Source organism: Nicotiana attenuata, unplaced genomic scaffold (genome assembly GCF_001879085.1).
Source record: "Nicotiana attenuata strain UT unplaced genomic scaffold, NIATTr2, whole genome shotgun sequence".
Taxonomy (NCBI): domain Eukaryota; kingdom Viridiplantae; phylum Streptophyta; class Magnoliopsida; order Solanales; family Solanaceae; genus Nicotiana; species Nicotiana attenuata.
The window spans coordinates 21440-37879 of NW_017674019.1; the positions used below are offsets into that span (position 1 = coordinate 21440).

General features: G+C 39.1%; 2 protein-coding genes across 2 annotated transcripts; one reads left to right on the forward strand and one right to left on the reverse strand.

The window, feature by feature from the left end:
* The first annotated feature begins 5845 nt into the window (after positions 1 to 5845).
* LOC109217824 (acyl-CoA-binding domain-containing protein 1) lies at positions 5846 to 11043 on the forward strand. Its single transcript, XM_019382096.1, has 6 exons — positions 5846 to 6572; positions 7777 to 7882; positions 8016 to 8122; positions 9141 to 9232; positions 9577 to 9674; positions 10560 to 11043. The coding sequence occupies exons 1-6, from the start codon at positions 6124 to 6126 to the stop codon at positions 10734 to 10736; spliced, it is 1029 nt and encodes a 342-aa protein (XP_019237641.1). The 5' UTR covers positions 5846 to 6123; the 3' UTR covers positions 10737 to 11043.
* A 502-nt stretch (positions 11044 to 11545) lies between these two features.
* LOC109217823 (luminal-binding protein 5) lies at positions 11546 to 15271 on the reverse strand. Its single transcript, XM_019382095.1, has 8 exons — positions 15107 to 15271; positions 14163 to 14430; positions 13857 to 14071; positions 13510 to 13752; positions 12815 to 13294; positions 12569 to 12723; positions 12378 to 12460; positions 11546 to 12291 (listed from the first exon to the last, which is right to left on the reverse strand). Exons 1-8 carry the CDS (start codon positions 15162 to 15164, stop codon positions 11787 to 11789), a joined length of 2007 nt encoding a protein of 668 aa, XP_019237640.1. The 5' UTR covers positions 15165 to 15271; the 3' UTR covers positions 11546 to 11786.
* Between the last annotated feature and the right edge of the window lie 1169 nt (positions 15272 to 16440).

The window sequence follows — 16440 nt, forward strand, 5'->3', positions numbered from 1 at the left end:
CGATCTCAAAAAAGAAAAACTATTAAATGTTGGTGCACTGTTTGTTCTCTAATTAAACTGATTCTTTTCGTATTCTCTAATTAAATTGGATAATTAATGCATAGTATAATCATATCCTATAATAGAGTATATTTTTATGCACTATTTTTAATTATTTTAAATTATTATCTTTTTGTTAGTTATCGTTATTATTAGGAAGTTGAAGAAAGAAAAAGCGATTCAACATTTTTTAAAGAAAGAAAACCGTTAGAGAAGTGAGAAAGAGGGGAAGAGGAAAAAGGAAAAGTTAAAAATAAAATGGTTAAAAAAGGAAAAAAAATGGAAATAAAAGACGAAAATTACATAACAGACTCATATAATAAGATATTTATATGCACATAATAAATGTACAAGGAACTAATCATGTCTTAAATTTGTTAAACATATGTACAGAAAAAAAAGTTTCTTGAAATTCTTTTCCTTATTTAATTTCTTTTAAGAAAAAGAAAAGTATTGCTTCACTTATATAGATTATACAAAAATCAAAGTATTTTTTAGAAGACTAAAAACTCTAAGTGAATGGAAAATTATGAAAATGTATAAAGTTAAGTGTGGATAATATAATTGGTTAAAACTTGAAATATTTGAATTTGAAGATAAAAGAAAATTCATAAATTTTGGCATTCGTAAATCTAATAATCCGCGAGAAGCGCGAGTGAATTCATTAGTGTAGAAATAAGCAACTTAATTGATGTTCCAGCACCAATATTCTTCAATTATTCCCTTTCTTTCAAATTTTACAATACTTATTTCATTTTAAGACATTTAAAATATCTGACAACACTAGTTAGACTTGTATAGGGGTAAAATTGGGGGCAGAGTTTTCCCTCATTCCCCGATTAGGAAACAAAAAGGAAGCATGACTCGACATGATTACAACCGAGGCACCAGGAGCCCCTCATATCGAAACCCGAGCGGAATGAACAATGCATCGGAGATCAGACACGGTGAAATGACGAACCCAAACCAAGTATAGCTTCTGGATCTCGGGGGATGCGGTGAACAGTTATGCATGACGAGTGGGGGGCCGTAATATTCGTCCTCCACTGAATATTACGTCGCGAATCCCGTTCAATGTCAACTATGAATCAACATTTACCGGAATAAGAAGATTTTTACCTTGTTTAGACTTGTACTATGACCAAAATCCCCCTACTATATAAAGGGGAAGGTTTTCTCACATATCACACTCAAACCAAAGCGATAAAAAAGTTTATTTTTGTCTTCTAGCTATTGTTCAAAGCATTGTTCACTTGTTCTTACGCATGACCGAGCTTGTATCAAAGGTCCAATCAAGGATGAATTTAAGTGTTCAATCTAAGATCAGCCTGGGCTACCATATTGTGATTGGTTTGATCATTTATTTTGTTTTTAACTCATTTAAATGTTGTTATTGATTATTCGTATTGAATTAAACCACGTACCTTTTAAATCGCGTACAAATTTAGTTATTACTCATTTTAGGGGTAAACAGTTTGGTGCCACCGTTAGGCTAAGGATAATAGTGGTGATTTGATATGAATCTCCATAACACACCCTATTTTACGCTTGTTCTTTGAAAATTTAATTCCAGGTTAGCCTAAGGATGTCAAACTCTCAGTCTGCTCACTTGAATGTTGACGCTGAGTCAGGCCATCACGGCGAGAATAATAATGTGGTGCCTAGTAATGATGTGCCTCTTGTCGATCCCAATGGTGTCCCAGTCGCCGACCCGGTCGATGCTAACTCGCAGGTGGCCATCAACATCAATTTACCAACTGATCCTGAAAACAGTGTTAGCGGGGGACCCCAGCCGGCGGCTCGAGAAGCGCCCGACGGTGAAGGTGATGGGGTGAGCCTACGACTGATTTTTAAAATGTTGCAGGCTCAACAAGCGGCAATAGCATAGCTTCAGAACCAAAGCCACACCGCTCACAGGGTCGAGACCGAACAATCCCGGGAAAATTCTCAGAGAGATGAACAAGTTGTCGTGGGACCGGGTGAAGTCAGACATGGAGAAACTTTCGAGGTGATGAAGATGCTCGAAGCATTAACAAAACGGGTAGAGTCAGGCGAGAAAAAGATTGAGGCCAACAACAAGAAGGTGGAAACATACAACTCTAGGGCCGATCAGATCACGGGAGCACCTCCGATATTGAAGGGACCAAACTCTAAAATGTTTATTCAGAATCCCTTCTCCCCGAGCGCGGCAACGAAGCCTATCCCGAAGAGGTTTAGAATGCCCGACATTCCCATGTACAATGGGACCACAGATCCAAATGAGCGTGTAACCTCCTATACATGCGCGATCAAAGGGAACGACTTGGAAGACGACGAAATCGAGTCGGTGTTGCTAAAAAGTTTTGGGGAAATTTTGTCCAGGGGGGCAATGATATGGTATCACAACTTGCCTCCGAATTCTATTGACTCGTTTGCTATGCTTGCATATATTTTGGTGAAGGCCCACGCTGGAGCCATCAAGTTCGAGACTAAAAAGTCAGATGTTTTCAAGGTCAAACAGAGGGATAACGATATGCTTAGGAGTTTGTGTCGAGATTCCAGATGGAACGAATGGATCTGCCACCAGTTGCGGATGATTGGGCCATTCAGGAATTCACTCAAGGGCTCACCCTCGAAGTTTCCTGGCCTCTCAACAGCTAAAATAAAATTTGGTGGAGTACCCAGTGGTGACATGGGTCGACGTCCACAACAGATACAATTCGAAGATGAGGGTCGAAGATGACCATCTTGGGGCCCCTTCTGGATATGTTTACCCCACCAGAACTGATGACAGATCTAAGAGAGCCATTGATCAGGAGCCAAGGCCATTCTGAGATCGGTATCAGCCATACAACGGGGATCAAAGGGGAGAACGGATCTGGGTGTCACTCGACAAAGAATGAGAAGAGAAGTGATCGAGGGCCGAGCGACTGGGGCCTAATGAGCAAGAGCGGGTTTGACAAGTCGCTCGGGAGTAGGGAAGCGCCAGATTATCAGAGTATAATTTCAACATGAACGCTACAAGCATAGTGTCAGCCATAGGGCACATCAAAGAGACCAAGTGGCCCCGACCATTGCAATCCGACCCTGCATAGAGAGATCCTAATTTGATATGTAAGTACCACGGTACTCACGGTCATCGGGCCAAAGATTGCCGACAACTAAGAGAAGAAGTTGCTGGATTGTTCAACAATGGGGACGTTCGGGAATTCCTAAGCGAAAGAGCCAAGAATCACTTCAGAAACAGGGACACCAACAAGCAGGTCGAGCAAGATGAGCCTCAACACGTAATCAACATAATCATTGGGGAAGTCGATGTCCCCTAAGGGCCGATGATGAAACGCACTAAAGTATCTATTACGAGGGAAAAACACACCCGAGTTTACGTCCCGGAAGGAATTATCTCGTTCAGCGACGAAGACGCCGAGGGCATCGTACAGCCTCACAACGATGCACTCATAATATCTATACTTATCAATAAATCTCGGGTTATGCGTGTGTTGATTGATCCAAGTAGCTCGGCTAACATCATCAGATCGAGGGTCGTAGAGCAATTAAGGTTACGGGATCAAATCGTACCAGCAGTCCGGGTATTGAATGGATTAAACATGGCGTGCGAGACCACGAAAGGTGAGATAATGAGGGCGGTGCCTTTGACTTTACACCAGGCGCTGAAATCTACGCTAGGAGGAGTCAAAACGGTCTGCGGAGAACAGCCGGCCGCAAGGGAAATGTTCGATGTCGATGAAGTTATCCCGATGCCCGTGCTTTCAAAGGGCACGGAATCAACAAAAAAGAGGTAACTAAATAGCAATCAACGACACCGGCCTTAGCCGGGCCGGAAGAGCAGAAGGAGCACAGGGCGGATGATGAGGATGATTATAGTGTCCCGAGATCATTCATAGCACCCGATGCCACGATGCCACCAAATCAACGACCGAGGAGTTGGAGCAAGTTATACTGATCGAGCACCTACCGAATCGAAAGGTATACCCAGGAAAATGGTTAACCTCCTAGCTCAGATTTTTTTTATTGATTTTCTTAAAGCTAACACCAATTGTTTTGCCTGGTCCCATCTAGACATGGCAGGGATCCCACCGGAGGTAACCACTCACAAGTTGAGTCTGGATCCGAAGTTTTATCCGGTTAAGCAAAAGAGAAGGTCACATCTGAGATCAAACACGCGTTTATCAAGGACGAGGTATCCAAACTTCTGAAAATAGGTTCCATCTGGAAAGTTAAATACCCGGATTGGTTAGCTAACGAGTGGTAGTACCTAAAAAGGAAAAATTGAGGATGTGTATAGATTATAGTGATCTAAACAAGGCATGTTCGAAGGATTTTTTCCCTCCGCCTAACATCGATTGAATTATACACGCGACGACTGGACATGAGATACCCAGTTTTCTCGACGCCTACTCCGGGTACAACCAAATTCGGATGGACCCTGATGATCAAGAAAAGACTTCTTTCATAACCAAGTTCTACACCTACTGTAATAGCGTAATGTCGTTCAGATTAAAGTATGTCGATGCCAAATACCAACGCCTAGTAAATCGGATTTCAAAAAATAAATAGAAAAATCAATAGAATTTTATATTGACGATATGTTGGTCAAGTCCCTACGAGCAGAGGACCATTTGAAATATTTGCAGGAAACCTTCCACATATTAAGAAAGTACGACATGAAGCTAAACTCGAAGAAGTGTGAATTTGGGGTCGGCTCGTGCAAGTTTCTCGAATTCATGGTATCTAAGCGGGGGATAGAGATCAGCCCCGACAAAATAAAGACCATGAAGGACATTACTGTAGTCGACAACGTCAAGGCAGTCTACGTCTGATTCTATACGGGTAAAATCGGAGGCAGAGTTTTTCTAGATTTCCCGATTAGGAAACAAAGAGGAAGCACGACTCGACATGATTACAACCGAGGCACCGGAAGCCCCTCGTATCGAACCCCGGGAGAAATGAACGATGCATCGAAGATCGGACATTGTAAAATGACGACCAAGTATAGCTTCTGGACCTCGAGTAACGCGGTGAACGGTTATGCATGATGAGTAGGGGGCCGTAATATTCGCCCGCCACTGAATATTACGGCACGAATCCCGTTCAGCGTCAACTATGGATCAACATTTACCGAAAAAAGAAGATTTTTACCTTGTTTAGCCTTGTATTAAGACTAAAATTCCCCTACTATATAAAAGGGAGGGTTTTTTTCCTGACACATTGTCACACGTAAACCAAAGCAATAAAAAATTTATTTTTTTCTTCTAGCTATTGTTGAGAGCATTGTTCACTTGTTCTTACGCGCTACCGAGCTTGTATCGAAGGTCCAATCGAGGACGGATTCCAGGGTTCAATCTAAGATCAGGCTGGGTCACCATATTGTGATTGGTTTGATCGTTTATTTTGTTTTTAACTCATTAACTGTTGTTCATATTGAATTAAACCACATATCCTTTAAAACGCGTATAAATTTAATCGTTACTTAGTTTAGGGGTAAACAGGACTTCCGAACTAGCTTTTTAGCGATGCTTTAGTCCTTCTTCAATAAAAATATCAACTCGAGTTGTCTCGCTCCTTTGGTAGTTACCCATCATTAATTAGAATTTGCACGAGATATCACCGTGGAGTTTATTTTTTGTTTGGTTCTTGGGTCCGACCGAGCCTCTTTAAGAATTATATACCTGCCTCTCGTCTAACTCGAGTTGTCCCGCCGGTAGTTAAAATAGCTCGCTTCAAAAAATAAGATTATATATCTAGGGGTATGTTACGAGCAAAAGTTTGAACTTTGTATTCAGCCGATTGCCGATAAAACCAAAGGGGACAATTGTTCAACAGTTGTTTTAATGGGCACATAAAGGAGAAACACAAATTAATAACGAGTGTATATATGAATCCCGATCCGAGATTCGTCTCACATGCTCTGTCCATATATATAACGACCCCGATAACAACAACTTTCTGCATTTTCATTTTCGAGCCCTCAATCTCCACTATCCTTTCCGTCCTTTTTCTTCTTTCACTCCCTCTTATACTATTTCTCTCCTAGTAATAATATTTTCCGACGATCTAGGGTTTTGTATTCTTCTTCAAATACTCATGGCCGATTGGCAGCAGTATCTGCAGTCGGTGATCTTCGGCGTTATTTTCTCTTTCCTCCTCGCCAAGCTTTTCTCTATTATCTTCGCTTTCCGCGACGAGAATCTTCGTATTACGCGTGGCGATTCCTACGAAGTCGAACCGAACATTCAATCGGAGGATACTACTACTGAGCCGCTAATTCAGAGTAACGACGGCGGTTTAAACGGGAGCTCGGTGAGTAGCGGCGGCGAAGAAAGCGACGATGATTGGGAAGGTGTAGAGAGTACTGAGTTGGATGAGGCGTTTAGTGCCGCGACAGCTTTCGTGGCTGCTACGGCAGCTGATCGGTCGCAAAAGGTATCAAATGAGGTGCAATTGCAGCTCTATGGGCTTTATAAGATTGCGACTGAGGGACCTTGCACTGCTCCACAGCCATCCGCTCTCAAAATGACTGCTCGTGCCAAGTGGTAATGCTCTGGAAATATCCGCCTCTAATCCTTTTTGCTGTCTTGATGTTAAGTACTCTAGACGTTTATTATTGTCTTAAATGAGCTTGTCATTTGCTTGATCGTTCGGATGTAGAAGTTCTTTATAACTGTTATATCTGCGCAGATAGTGTGATGCATTTGTTGATAAATCTGATACTCTGCTTTAGATATAGACATTGTTTTAAAAGCTATCATTTGGTGCTTAAAGCATGTGAAGCGAGGGGTTATAGCTTCACGGGTGAAGCCATGTGCTTCAACAGTGACCTGCAACTGAACAAGAAGTTGGTTGAATCTCGTCTTTGAGGAGTTGGAATAATGTCTGCATCTTTATATATTGATACTGAAATTAGTTATTTTAATTGCAAGTTGATATTTATAGTACTTTCACTTCAAAGAAGCTTGCACTTTACTTCTCGCTTTTCGCCTCAAGCCTCATGGACCTTGTCGCTCTTTTGCGGTTTTTGCTTTTGAAAACATTGGCTCTATATAAATTATCATGTTACATATTTTTGTTAGCTTAATGAAGGAAAAATAGCTCAAATAGTAAACTCCTATGATACATGTGATTAGCAAATTAAGTAGTTTGAGTTTTTTAAACAGAATTACACCTTGATAGGAGTACTAAGACTAGATACTGATGCTTAATTACCAGTGCAAGAATATACTCTTAGAAGTTGCTAAAGTAACTTAAAGTATAGTGAATCATATTGTGCTAAGGCTTATTAGGTAAGCAATTGAAGGCTATTGTCTCCTTGTTGGAATATTATGAGATATCAAAGTTTATGAAATTGATGTACAAAAATTTACTGCTAGCTATGATAAACAATAGGATGATAATAAGGATGAGGGAAGTTGAAGTTCCTGAGGACTTTACTGAATGTATTACTTCGCTTGAAAACAAATTGTTCGGATTGCATTGACAGTGTTGTTTTGAATAAAGTTGCTTGTGGCATCTTTCATGACATAATCCTGCTTCAAGGATGTGTAAGACTTTTTTTAACTATACTGGCTTTTATATAATTTTCCGTATAGCCCATCACTTCAAAATGAATGCTTTATATCCTCTTAATTTGTTTCCTAAGTGTCTTACTATAGATAAAATGTTTTCCAAGTTATTAGTAGTATATTTTGGTTGGTCTTTCTTGCATGACTGATGATAAGGTTTGCTTTGATCATGTATTAGGCAAGCATGGCAGAAATTGGGTGCCATGCCTCCTGAAGAAGCCATGGAGAAGTATCTTGATATCGTGACTGAGTTATATCCTTCCTGGCTTTCTGGGTCTGAAACTGTAAGACACACATCTTTGTTATTAATAGCAATCGATCATGTCTTTTTTTCCTGGACTAAATGGATGTTCTACTCCTTTTCTTCTCCCCACTGTCTTCTTATTGCTGTTTGGCCTCCTCAACATGCTCGAATAGAAAAAGAAGGACGAAGAAAGTAGTGTTGCACGTAATGCAGATTCTAGAGGACCAATGGGACCTGTTTTCAGTACCTTCATCGATGAGGAGGAATCCGGAAACGAGTTGTAAGGTTCTTTAACTTGTGTGAACCCAAGCTTTTGCAGTCTAAGTGGAGTTTTTTCTTTAAAATGTGATTTGCATGACAATTTGAATGTGCCCCTTTCGGAAATCATGTACTCAGTCCCAAAAAATTATCCCTTGCTATTTCGACCCATCCCATTTAAGTGTTGCACTTTTTTTTAAAAGAAAAGTTCTGATACATGTTATATAACTCTAAAACTTTTGTAGGACCCAAGTTTACCTAAATATTGAACTCACACTTTCTCCTAACAAAGACTAAGGAATTCATATTCTTCTAGTAAGTGTATGGATTACTATCACACTGGGGGAAGAGAGGGGAAAAACTAGAAATTAAATGGTAGTATAAGTATCGATGGTTCTGTTCCTTTTTTATTTCCTACCCCTCCCCTTAATAGTTAACCCTATAATTGCTGTAATGTCAAAGGAAAATCTTCCAGACTTTGGTCGAATCAATCAAACTTTATTGTGAGTTCTAAGCCTGAAGACCTTTTACTATTTGGCTTGGTAGTTGAACTTTAACCGAGGAATTGTTCTTTTGGCCTTTTGTAAAATGGGGCTGGATACTGTGTGGTTCTTTTATTTGTTGTCGCCGTTCGTTCTATGTGAGAAGGACGGTCTCTGCAACGACTGCTATGTAGTCTATAACTAGTTTATCTTGGCATCAAAAAGCAGAAACATTCTTTGGAATTCAACTCTGTGGTTCTGGCGAGTTTATAGAGGTTATTTTGTATTATAGTTTCATTCTTATTTTATTTTTCCTACACTAGGAGGCAATGGTGCTAACAATAAGCAGCATCTAATCTGTCTGTCTTAACAAGTCTTAGATAAGCTTCCTTATTTAACTACGCTTTTCTTGTTTATCTGAGGGATGAACTTTTGAACAAGCTGTACTTTGTTGGTCATTTTCAAGTTGTGTAACTTTCTCTCTTTCTTGTCTTTTATCTATATGTGTCTATTTTATAATAATTATAATGCTTCACATACTCTCTATTCTCTTTGCAGAAAATTGGATGCAATTCATGCCTTTGCCAGAGAAGGGGACGAGGAGAACTTGCTTAAGTGCATTGAGAGTGGTGTTCCTGTGAATGTGAAAGGTTGGTTCTCAATGTGATAAATCAATTCTTGTGAAGTTCAGTTATGTTGTTTTAATGTTGATATGTTTGGTTCACTAGTATTTGCTTTGCTTATGTTTTTTAACTAATAATCAACTCCGAGGATGGGTCAATTTTCATTGAACTAAGATGATTCTCTTGTGTTCATACCAAGAAGAAAAAGAATAGGGTGGAGAGCTGATAGAATGTTTAGGGTGGTCTAGTGTGACTCGAGACCCTGGAGCTTCTTGAATGATGTCTGCCTGGAACTTGTAGCACAGTTTTTGCTCTTTTTCGTTTATTTGATGTTCCTCCTGACTAAAAGTTGTTTCTTGACATGATTCCAGACAGTGAGGGTCGTGCCCCCTTGCACTGGGCTGTAGATCGTGGTCATCTCAGCATCACTAAATTGCTTTTAAGCAGGAATGCCGATGTAAACGCCAAGGTACATATAATTTTGCATTGTGACAACCCCTGATCTTGTTTCGGTTCTGTGATTAGTTATAATTATACTTTCTCGGGCTTGTACTTTGTTGCATGGTTTTTTTCACTTGAAAGTCTTAAGAGCCATAACCTTACTTGATGAAGCTGTAATTTTCTTGTTTATTCGCCCTCTCTCTCTCTCTCTCTCTCACACACACACACACACACACACACACACACACACTCTTCAATATACTGTGTTTTGAGAATTTGTCATTATGTTGGGACTAAAAGAGAGGCAAAGAACAACATAGATGCAAGATTTGCAGAGAGAGTAAACAAGAGTACCATGCTGAAGGCTTTACTAAACCTAGTGAGTTTTAAAATTGCATTATGTGATCATGTAATCACAAAGCAAGATGAGGTCAATAGATTCAATAAATAAATAAAAAAGGCAAGATGAGACCAAAAGTGTGCTAAAATATACTCAAATACATGTTAGGCAGAAGGTTTAACCAAAACCCTTATATCTAGCAAACTTAAGTGTGTCCTGTGTGTTAAAGGAAACCTAATGTACTCAAAACACAAGTGCAGTACAAGAAACACAAATATTCACCTGAAACCCTAAAATCACTCAAAACATAATTAAATGGGTTTAAATGCTATAATTCTTAGCCAGGGGAACTGTCATAGAGAGCTAAAGCAAGGTGGTCTTGGTCCGAAGCTTGCTTCCCCAGTGCTGCGATTTTTTTAGTTGAAGGTTGGACTTGGGAGTTTGTCGAACTTGGTTTTAAGCGTTGGGCCTCGTAATTCTTCCATTGTTTTCCAATGTCTGTGGGTGCTTCTAGTTTTCCTGCTTGTGATATACATTGAATTACAAATTCTTTTTTTTTTTTGATCATTGAAGGATCTTGAGGGCCAGACAGCACTACATTATGCTGCTGTTTGTGAAAGGGAAGATATTGCTGAGTTTCTCGTAAAGCATGGTGCTAATGTGGAGATTAAGGATAATGATGGTGACTGCCCTCGAGATGTCTGCGAGTTGCACTGGGCTTGGTTGCAGCAGGCCACTACTCACAACTAACGTACAGCATATCTTGTTCTTTTCTCCTTCTGCTGATAGATCATGTTACTGGTGTAGATGCTTATGTACCTATTTCTCATCTTAAATGAAGGGATTTTCTCTTCTAGATTTTAGTACTATCTTTTGAGCTTCTGTGATGGTGTGGAGCAAAGAGATTGCCACTTCAAAAAAGGAGTCACCGGACATAAAAAGGATCCTTTCTTTTGCTTTTTGGGTTACTACATTGGTTGCTTACCATTCTGAATGTCAGGGTAACATTGTTTCTAATTGGAAAGTGAAAGCTAAAATAGGAGTATCAATTATATTAGCTGGTTGCGATGAAGATACTTGTTATGTACAAATAACTCACCATTACGACTTCAGCGCTTTGTCAATTCATCATGTGCAGAATGAATGAATATCCAATACTGGTTGCGCTGATTGAATATCCAATGCGGCTAGAAAAATGAGCACATTTGAGTCAATAGCCATTGTTCTGACTTAACTTGAAGCATTGGCATCTGACGTCTTCTTAGGTAGTTAAAGTGTACTCACTTGAAACGCTGGTCCCAGATAGAAGTAACGTACTGGTTCAACTCTGAATATATATATAATTTTTAACTCCTATATACCCGATATGTTATGTCATCCTTTTATCACTTCCCTTAACTCCAATGCTTGTCAATACCCGATATATCCTTTTACCACTTTCCCTTGAAATCCCGTTTGAAAAAAGAACAAACGCTAGGCGGGTAGCCTTCTCAAACGCTTAACAGTGGAAGATTTAAATTTTGACCATTAAAATCAAACTCAGTGCTTGGCAGCAGAAATTCAAAATCAAGTCACATAACACCAGAATAAATACAAGAAATTTGAACTCTGAATTGATTTACGTCTCTGTACAGGTGTACGAAAAAATGAACAATAGGCAAGATACTAGAGCAACATTACGTCCTTTACCCATGGTTTCTTCCGAGTTGTTCTACGCTCCACCCTCCATATGGTGAAATTACGTAAAGAAATCATCAAAAGTGTCTATTTGGCAACAGGAAACTATAACCTACAAATCTATTACAGCTCGTCATGTGAATCATCATCCTCGTTGGATTCCTCACTGGCACCTCCTGGGGCTCCACCAGATCTCTGATACACAGCCGTGATAATTGGGTTGCACACAGCCTCCACTTCTTTCAGTTTTTCATCATAATCCTCCTTCTCAGCGCTCTGGTTGTCGTCCAACCATTCAAGTGCTTCTTTTGTGGCGGTTTCAATCTTCTCCTTCTCATCAGACTCTAACTTGTCTGCAAGTTTGTCCTTGTCATTGATTTGGTTCCTCATGTTGTACACGTAAGTCTCCAGGCTGTTCCGCGCGTCAATTCTTTCTTTCACCTTCTTGTCCTCCTCAGCAAACTCCTCGGCCTCCTTGACCATACGTTCAATTTCTTCTTGACTCAAGCGACCCTTATCATTGGTAATGGTGATCTTCTCTGACTTTCCAGAGGCTTTATCTTCAGCTTTCACATTGAGGATACCGTTGGCATCAACCTCAAATGTAACTTCAATTTGAGGAGTTCCTCTATAGAAGCAAAAAAAGAAATTATAGTCAAAGCAGGCAAAAGCAACTCATGAAATGTTCTTATCAAAAGCAGTTGGAATAAGTACCTTGGAGCTGGAGCTATTCCAGTTAAGTCGAATTTTCCAAGTAGCCTGCAGTCCTTTGTGAGACTGCGTTCACCTTCAAAGACCTGGAGGTGAGAAATTTCAAGTCAGAAGAGCCATAAATAATAATTAATCTTCTTCTTGGGTTTAGCACAACACATTCATCTAATTAGGAAAATACTTTGAAGTCTTACCGAAATTGTGACTGTTGTCTGCTGATCCTGGTAAGTGGTGAAGACTTGAGATTTCTTAGTAGGAATAACGGTGTTTCTTGGGATCAACTTTGTCATCACTCCTCCAACCGTTTCAATACCAAGAGTCAGTGGAGCAACATCCAGTAGAAGAATATCTGGTTAAAATTCAAAAGAAAATGTTAGTTTTTTTGCCAAAGAAAACTCTCCAGTATCAAATGGCTGAAATAAGTCCGGACGAAGCAGTACCTTTGGTTTCATCACCTCCCTCTCCACTCAAGATTCCTCCTTGTACAGCTGCACCATAAGCAACTGCTTCGTCGGGGTTGACACCCTTGTTGGGCTCCTTGCCATCAAAATAATCTTTCAAAAGCTGTTGAACTTTAGGAATCCTGGTACTTCCACCAACCAAAACAATTTCGTCAATCTGGTTCTTTTCTAGTCCAGCATCCTCCATAGCCTTCTTAACAGGACCCATTGTCTTCCTGAATAAATCGTTGTTCAGCTCCTCAAAACGAGCCCGAGTAAGTGGTTCAGAGAAATCTACACCATCGAAGAGAGATTCAATCTCAACCCTGACTTGATGCTGACTGCTCAGTGCTCTCTTGGCACGCTCAGCTTCTCTCCTGAGCTTCCCCAAAGCCCTGTTATCCTTGCTGATGTCCTTTCCATGCTTCTTCTTTATCAATTTAATGAAGTACTCCATAATCCTCTGGTCAAAATCCTCTCCTGCAAGAAACAATAGATATATAAAGTAACTTGTGAATGAGACTGATCGGAAGATGAATGTTATTTAACTCTTTTTAAAACTTTAAAATTCCTCGGCTGGCACTATCGTTTTCAAACTAATTTGTTAGTAAAAGAAAAGAATCTAGCATTATTTCCCAAGATATATATAGAATGTAGAGGGAAGTGTACAAAGGAATTAATCAATAGGTTATTACCTCCTAGATGAGTGTCTCCATTTGTGGCAAGAACCTCAAAAACACCATTGTCAATAGTGAGGATACTAACATCAAATGTACCACCACCAAGGTCAAAGACCAAGATGTTCTTTTCACCACCTTTCTTATCTAATCCATAGGCAATGGCAGCTGCAGTTGGTTCATTAATGATTCTTGCCACGTTCAAACCAGCAATAACACCGGCATCCTTAGTGGCCTGCCTCTGGGCATCATTGAAATATGCTGCAGATACCAAAAAAGATAGACATAATAAGCTCAGCAATTGTATGACACCAAAATTTAGAACAAGTTACAAACTATCTGAAATAGGAAACTTTTGATGATACCTGGAACTGTGACAACTGCATCCTTGATTTTCTTTCCAAGGTAAGCTTCTGCTGTTTCTTTCATCTTGGTCAGAATCATAGCACTGATCTCCTCAGGACTGAAGACCTTAGTCTCCCCATCTTTGATCTTAACTTGGATATATGGTTTCCCATCCTTGTTAACAATCTCATATGGAACAAGTTTCTTGTCCCTTTGTACTTCTTTGTCATCAAACCTATCAACAGAGATAAGTCAAGAGTCATTATCAAAACTATCTCAAGCAGACTTCCACAGGAAATAAAATGCTAAAGAACACAATGTCTTACTTTCTCCCGATAAGTCTTTTGACGTCAAATATGGTCCTCTCAGGATTAACAGCAGCCTGATTTTTAGCTGCTTCACCAATCAGCCTCTCACCATCAGTGAAGGCTACCCATGAAGGGGTGATACGATTACCTTGGTCGTTTGCTATGATTTCAACATGTCCATTCTTGTAGACACCAACACATGAGTAAGTTGTTCCAAGATCTATACCAATAACTGTTCCTAACTTGGTAGCTTCTTCTTTAGCTATAGAAAATGCGAACAAGCTCCCTGTTGATGACAAACCCAAAACGACCAGATTAGTGCATTGTAAATGACTTTGTAGGTGTACAATTATTACTTTTTGAATTGGCAAAACTTTCGGAAAAGGAAAAGAATTTGCAGAGATCAAACAACTTCATGGACATTGCTGGGACAAAAAATTGATGTACAATTAAAAATTGTTTAACTACTTCAATATATTTTATTGTTCACCTAGTTGCTACGTTCTCTGTTCTTTGTATATCTGACGTAGCATTGTTAGTATTACGATATAATTTACCATTACATAATTGTTCAAGTATATCCTTGCTATTTACACAATAACAATTTAAATGAATAACCCTATGGCACTACTACAAGCGCTTAACAAGTTACAATTGCCCAAAAAGTGGAAGAGAACCAGAACTGAAAATTGAAAATCTCTTAAATCTGGATGGCTTTATAGGAACAAATATAAATAAATAACTAAACAGGTAGCAGATCTGAGAACCGAAGTATAATCATATCAAAACTAACTACCTCCAACACATGGAGAAGTAAATCAGTATAATGTTGTGTCAATCGGTTCAATTCTCCTCATTTCATAATCGCTCAAAAACATGTTAAACACAGCAATTTTTTTCGTAGCAAGCTCAAATTTAAACTGAACATTTTATAAAAATATAAAAGGAAAAGAGATGCTTACCGAAGAGGACGATTGCGAAAACGATCAAGGATGCGCGTCTTTTCCACGCACCAGCCATAGCTCGTAGATCCACAAGGACTCCTCTTTCTACAAAACACTGCCTCTGAACAATATCTTCGTCGTTGAATCGTTTCTCTTCTTCTCTCTCTGATCAAAGAAACAGACAGTTTTGGATTTTCAGGTTCAGCAATTGAAGGCCCGGCTATATATAGTTGCCAGTCTCTGTCTCTGCAACCTTCTTTTACGGAATTAGAACTTTAGAAGGAAGGTTGCTCTTCCTTTTGAATTGACGAACGTGTCAGGGATGATGACGTGGACCAATCAGATATAAGAGAAGTGGGCATAGTAGCCAATGAGTTGCTGCCATTTCATCATGCACGTACTTGTAGCTGATTGATTTCATGCATGTCATATTTGATGACGTGGTCCAATCAGAATTGACAGACATAATGTAAGAGCCAATCAGATTCGTTTTACGGTTGGATAGATCTGAACCGTTCGCTTGGTATATCGAACGGGTGATGATTGATAATATGAGAGGTGTATTTGGCAGACGACTAAGGGCTTCACACGTAAAAACTTCCACGTGTTCGGAGATTACTAGAAGATTCGTGAAACTTTTCTTTTTAAAATTTTCATTTATGTGTTAGTTAGACCTATTAAGTCTCTGTTATATATATATATATATATATATATATATATATATATATATATATATATATATATATATATATATATATATTATATTACTAGTATACGTATTCGCGTGATGCGCGGATTGTAAAAAAAATATATTATCATGATAATATTGCTCTTGATTATTTGCTCATTTGAATTTTATATATATATATATATTTGACTGTTGCAAAGATAACCCTCCATGATGTTTACTGCAGAATATTTGTACAAATAATGAGAAACACTTGTATAAGGGCGTCTTGAATGGAACTATACACGGTGCTGCCGGAGGAGCTGGAGCAAGCCTTTCAGATTTTACCCCCATCCAAACTACATGAAGTATCTACAGGGTTTATCGAGATGTTCATCAGATTCAAACAATGTACATCACAATGGGATTTCAAGATCCCATACATAAAGGTTACACTTTATAAACCTTTTTCTATTTTACTATACTGGGGATGCTGTCCCATTTTGTTGGACTTCAATATCTGATACATAAAATATATATCAGAAGTTTGAAGTCAGACAAACTCAAGTAGATAAAGAAGCCTTAACTACACAAAGACACTTATTCAGCACCTGATTCATTCACTTAACTCACATATAACATTCGTAAGTTCCTTCTCGTCATTCTTTGATGATATAATAGTGTC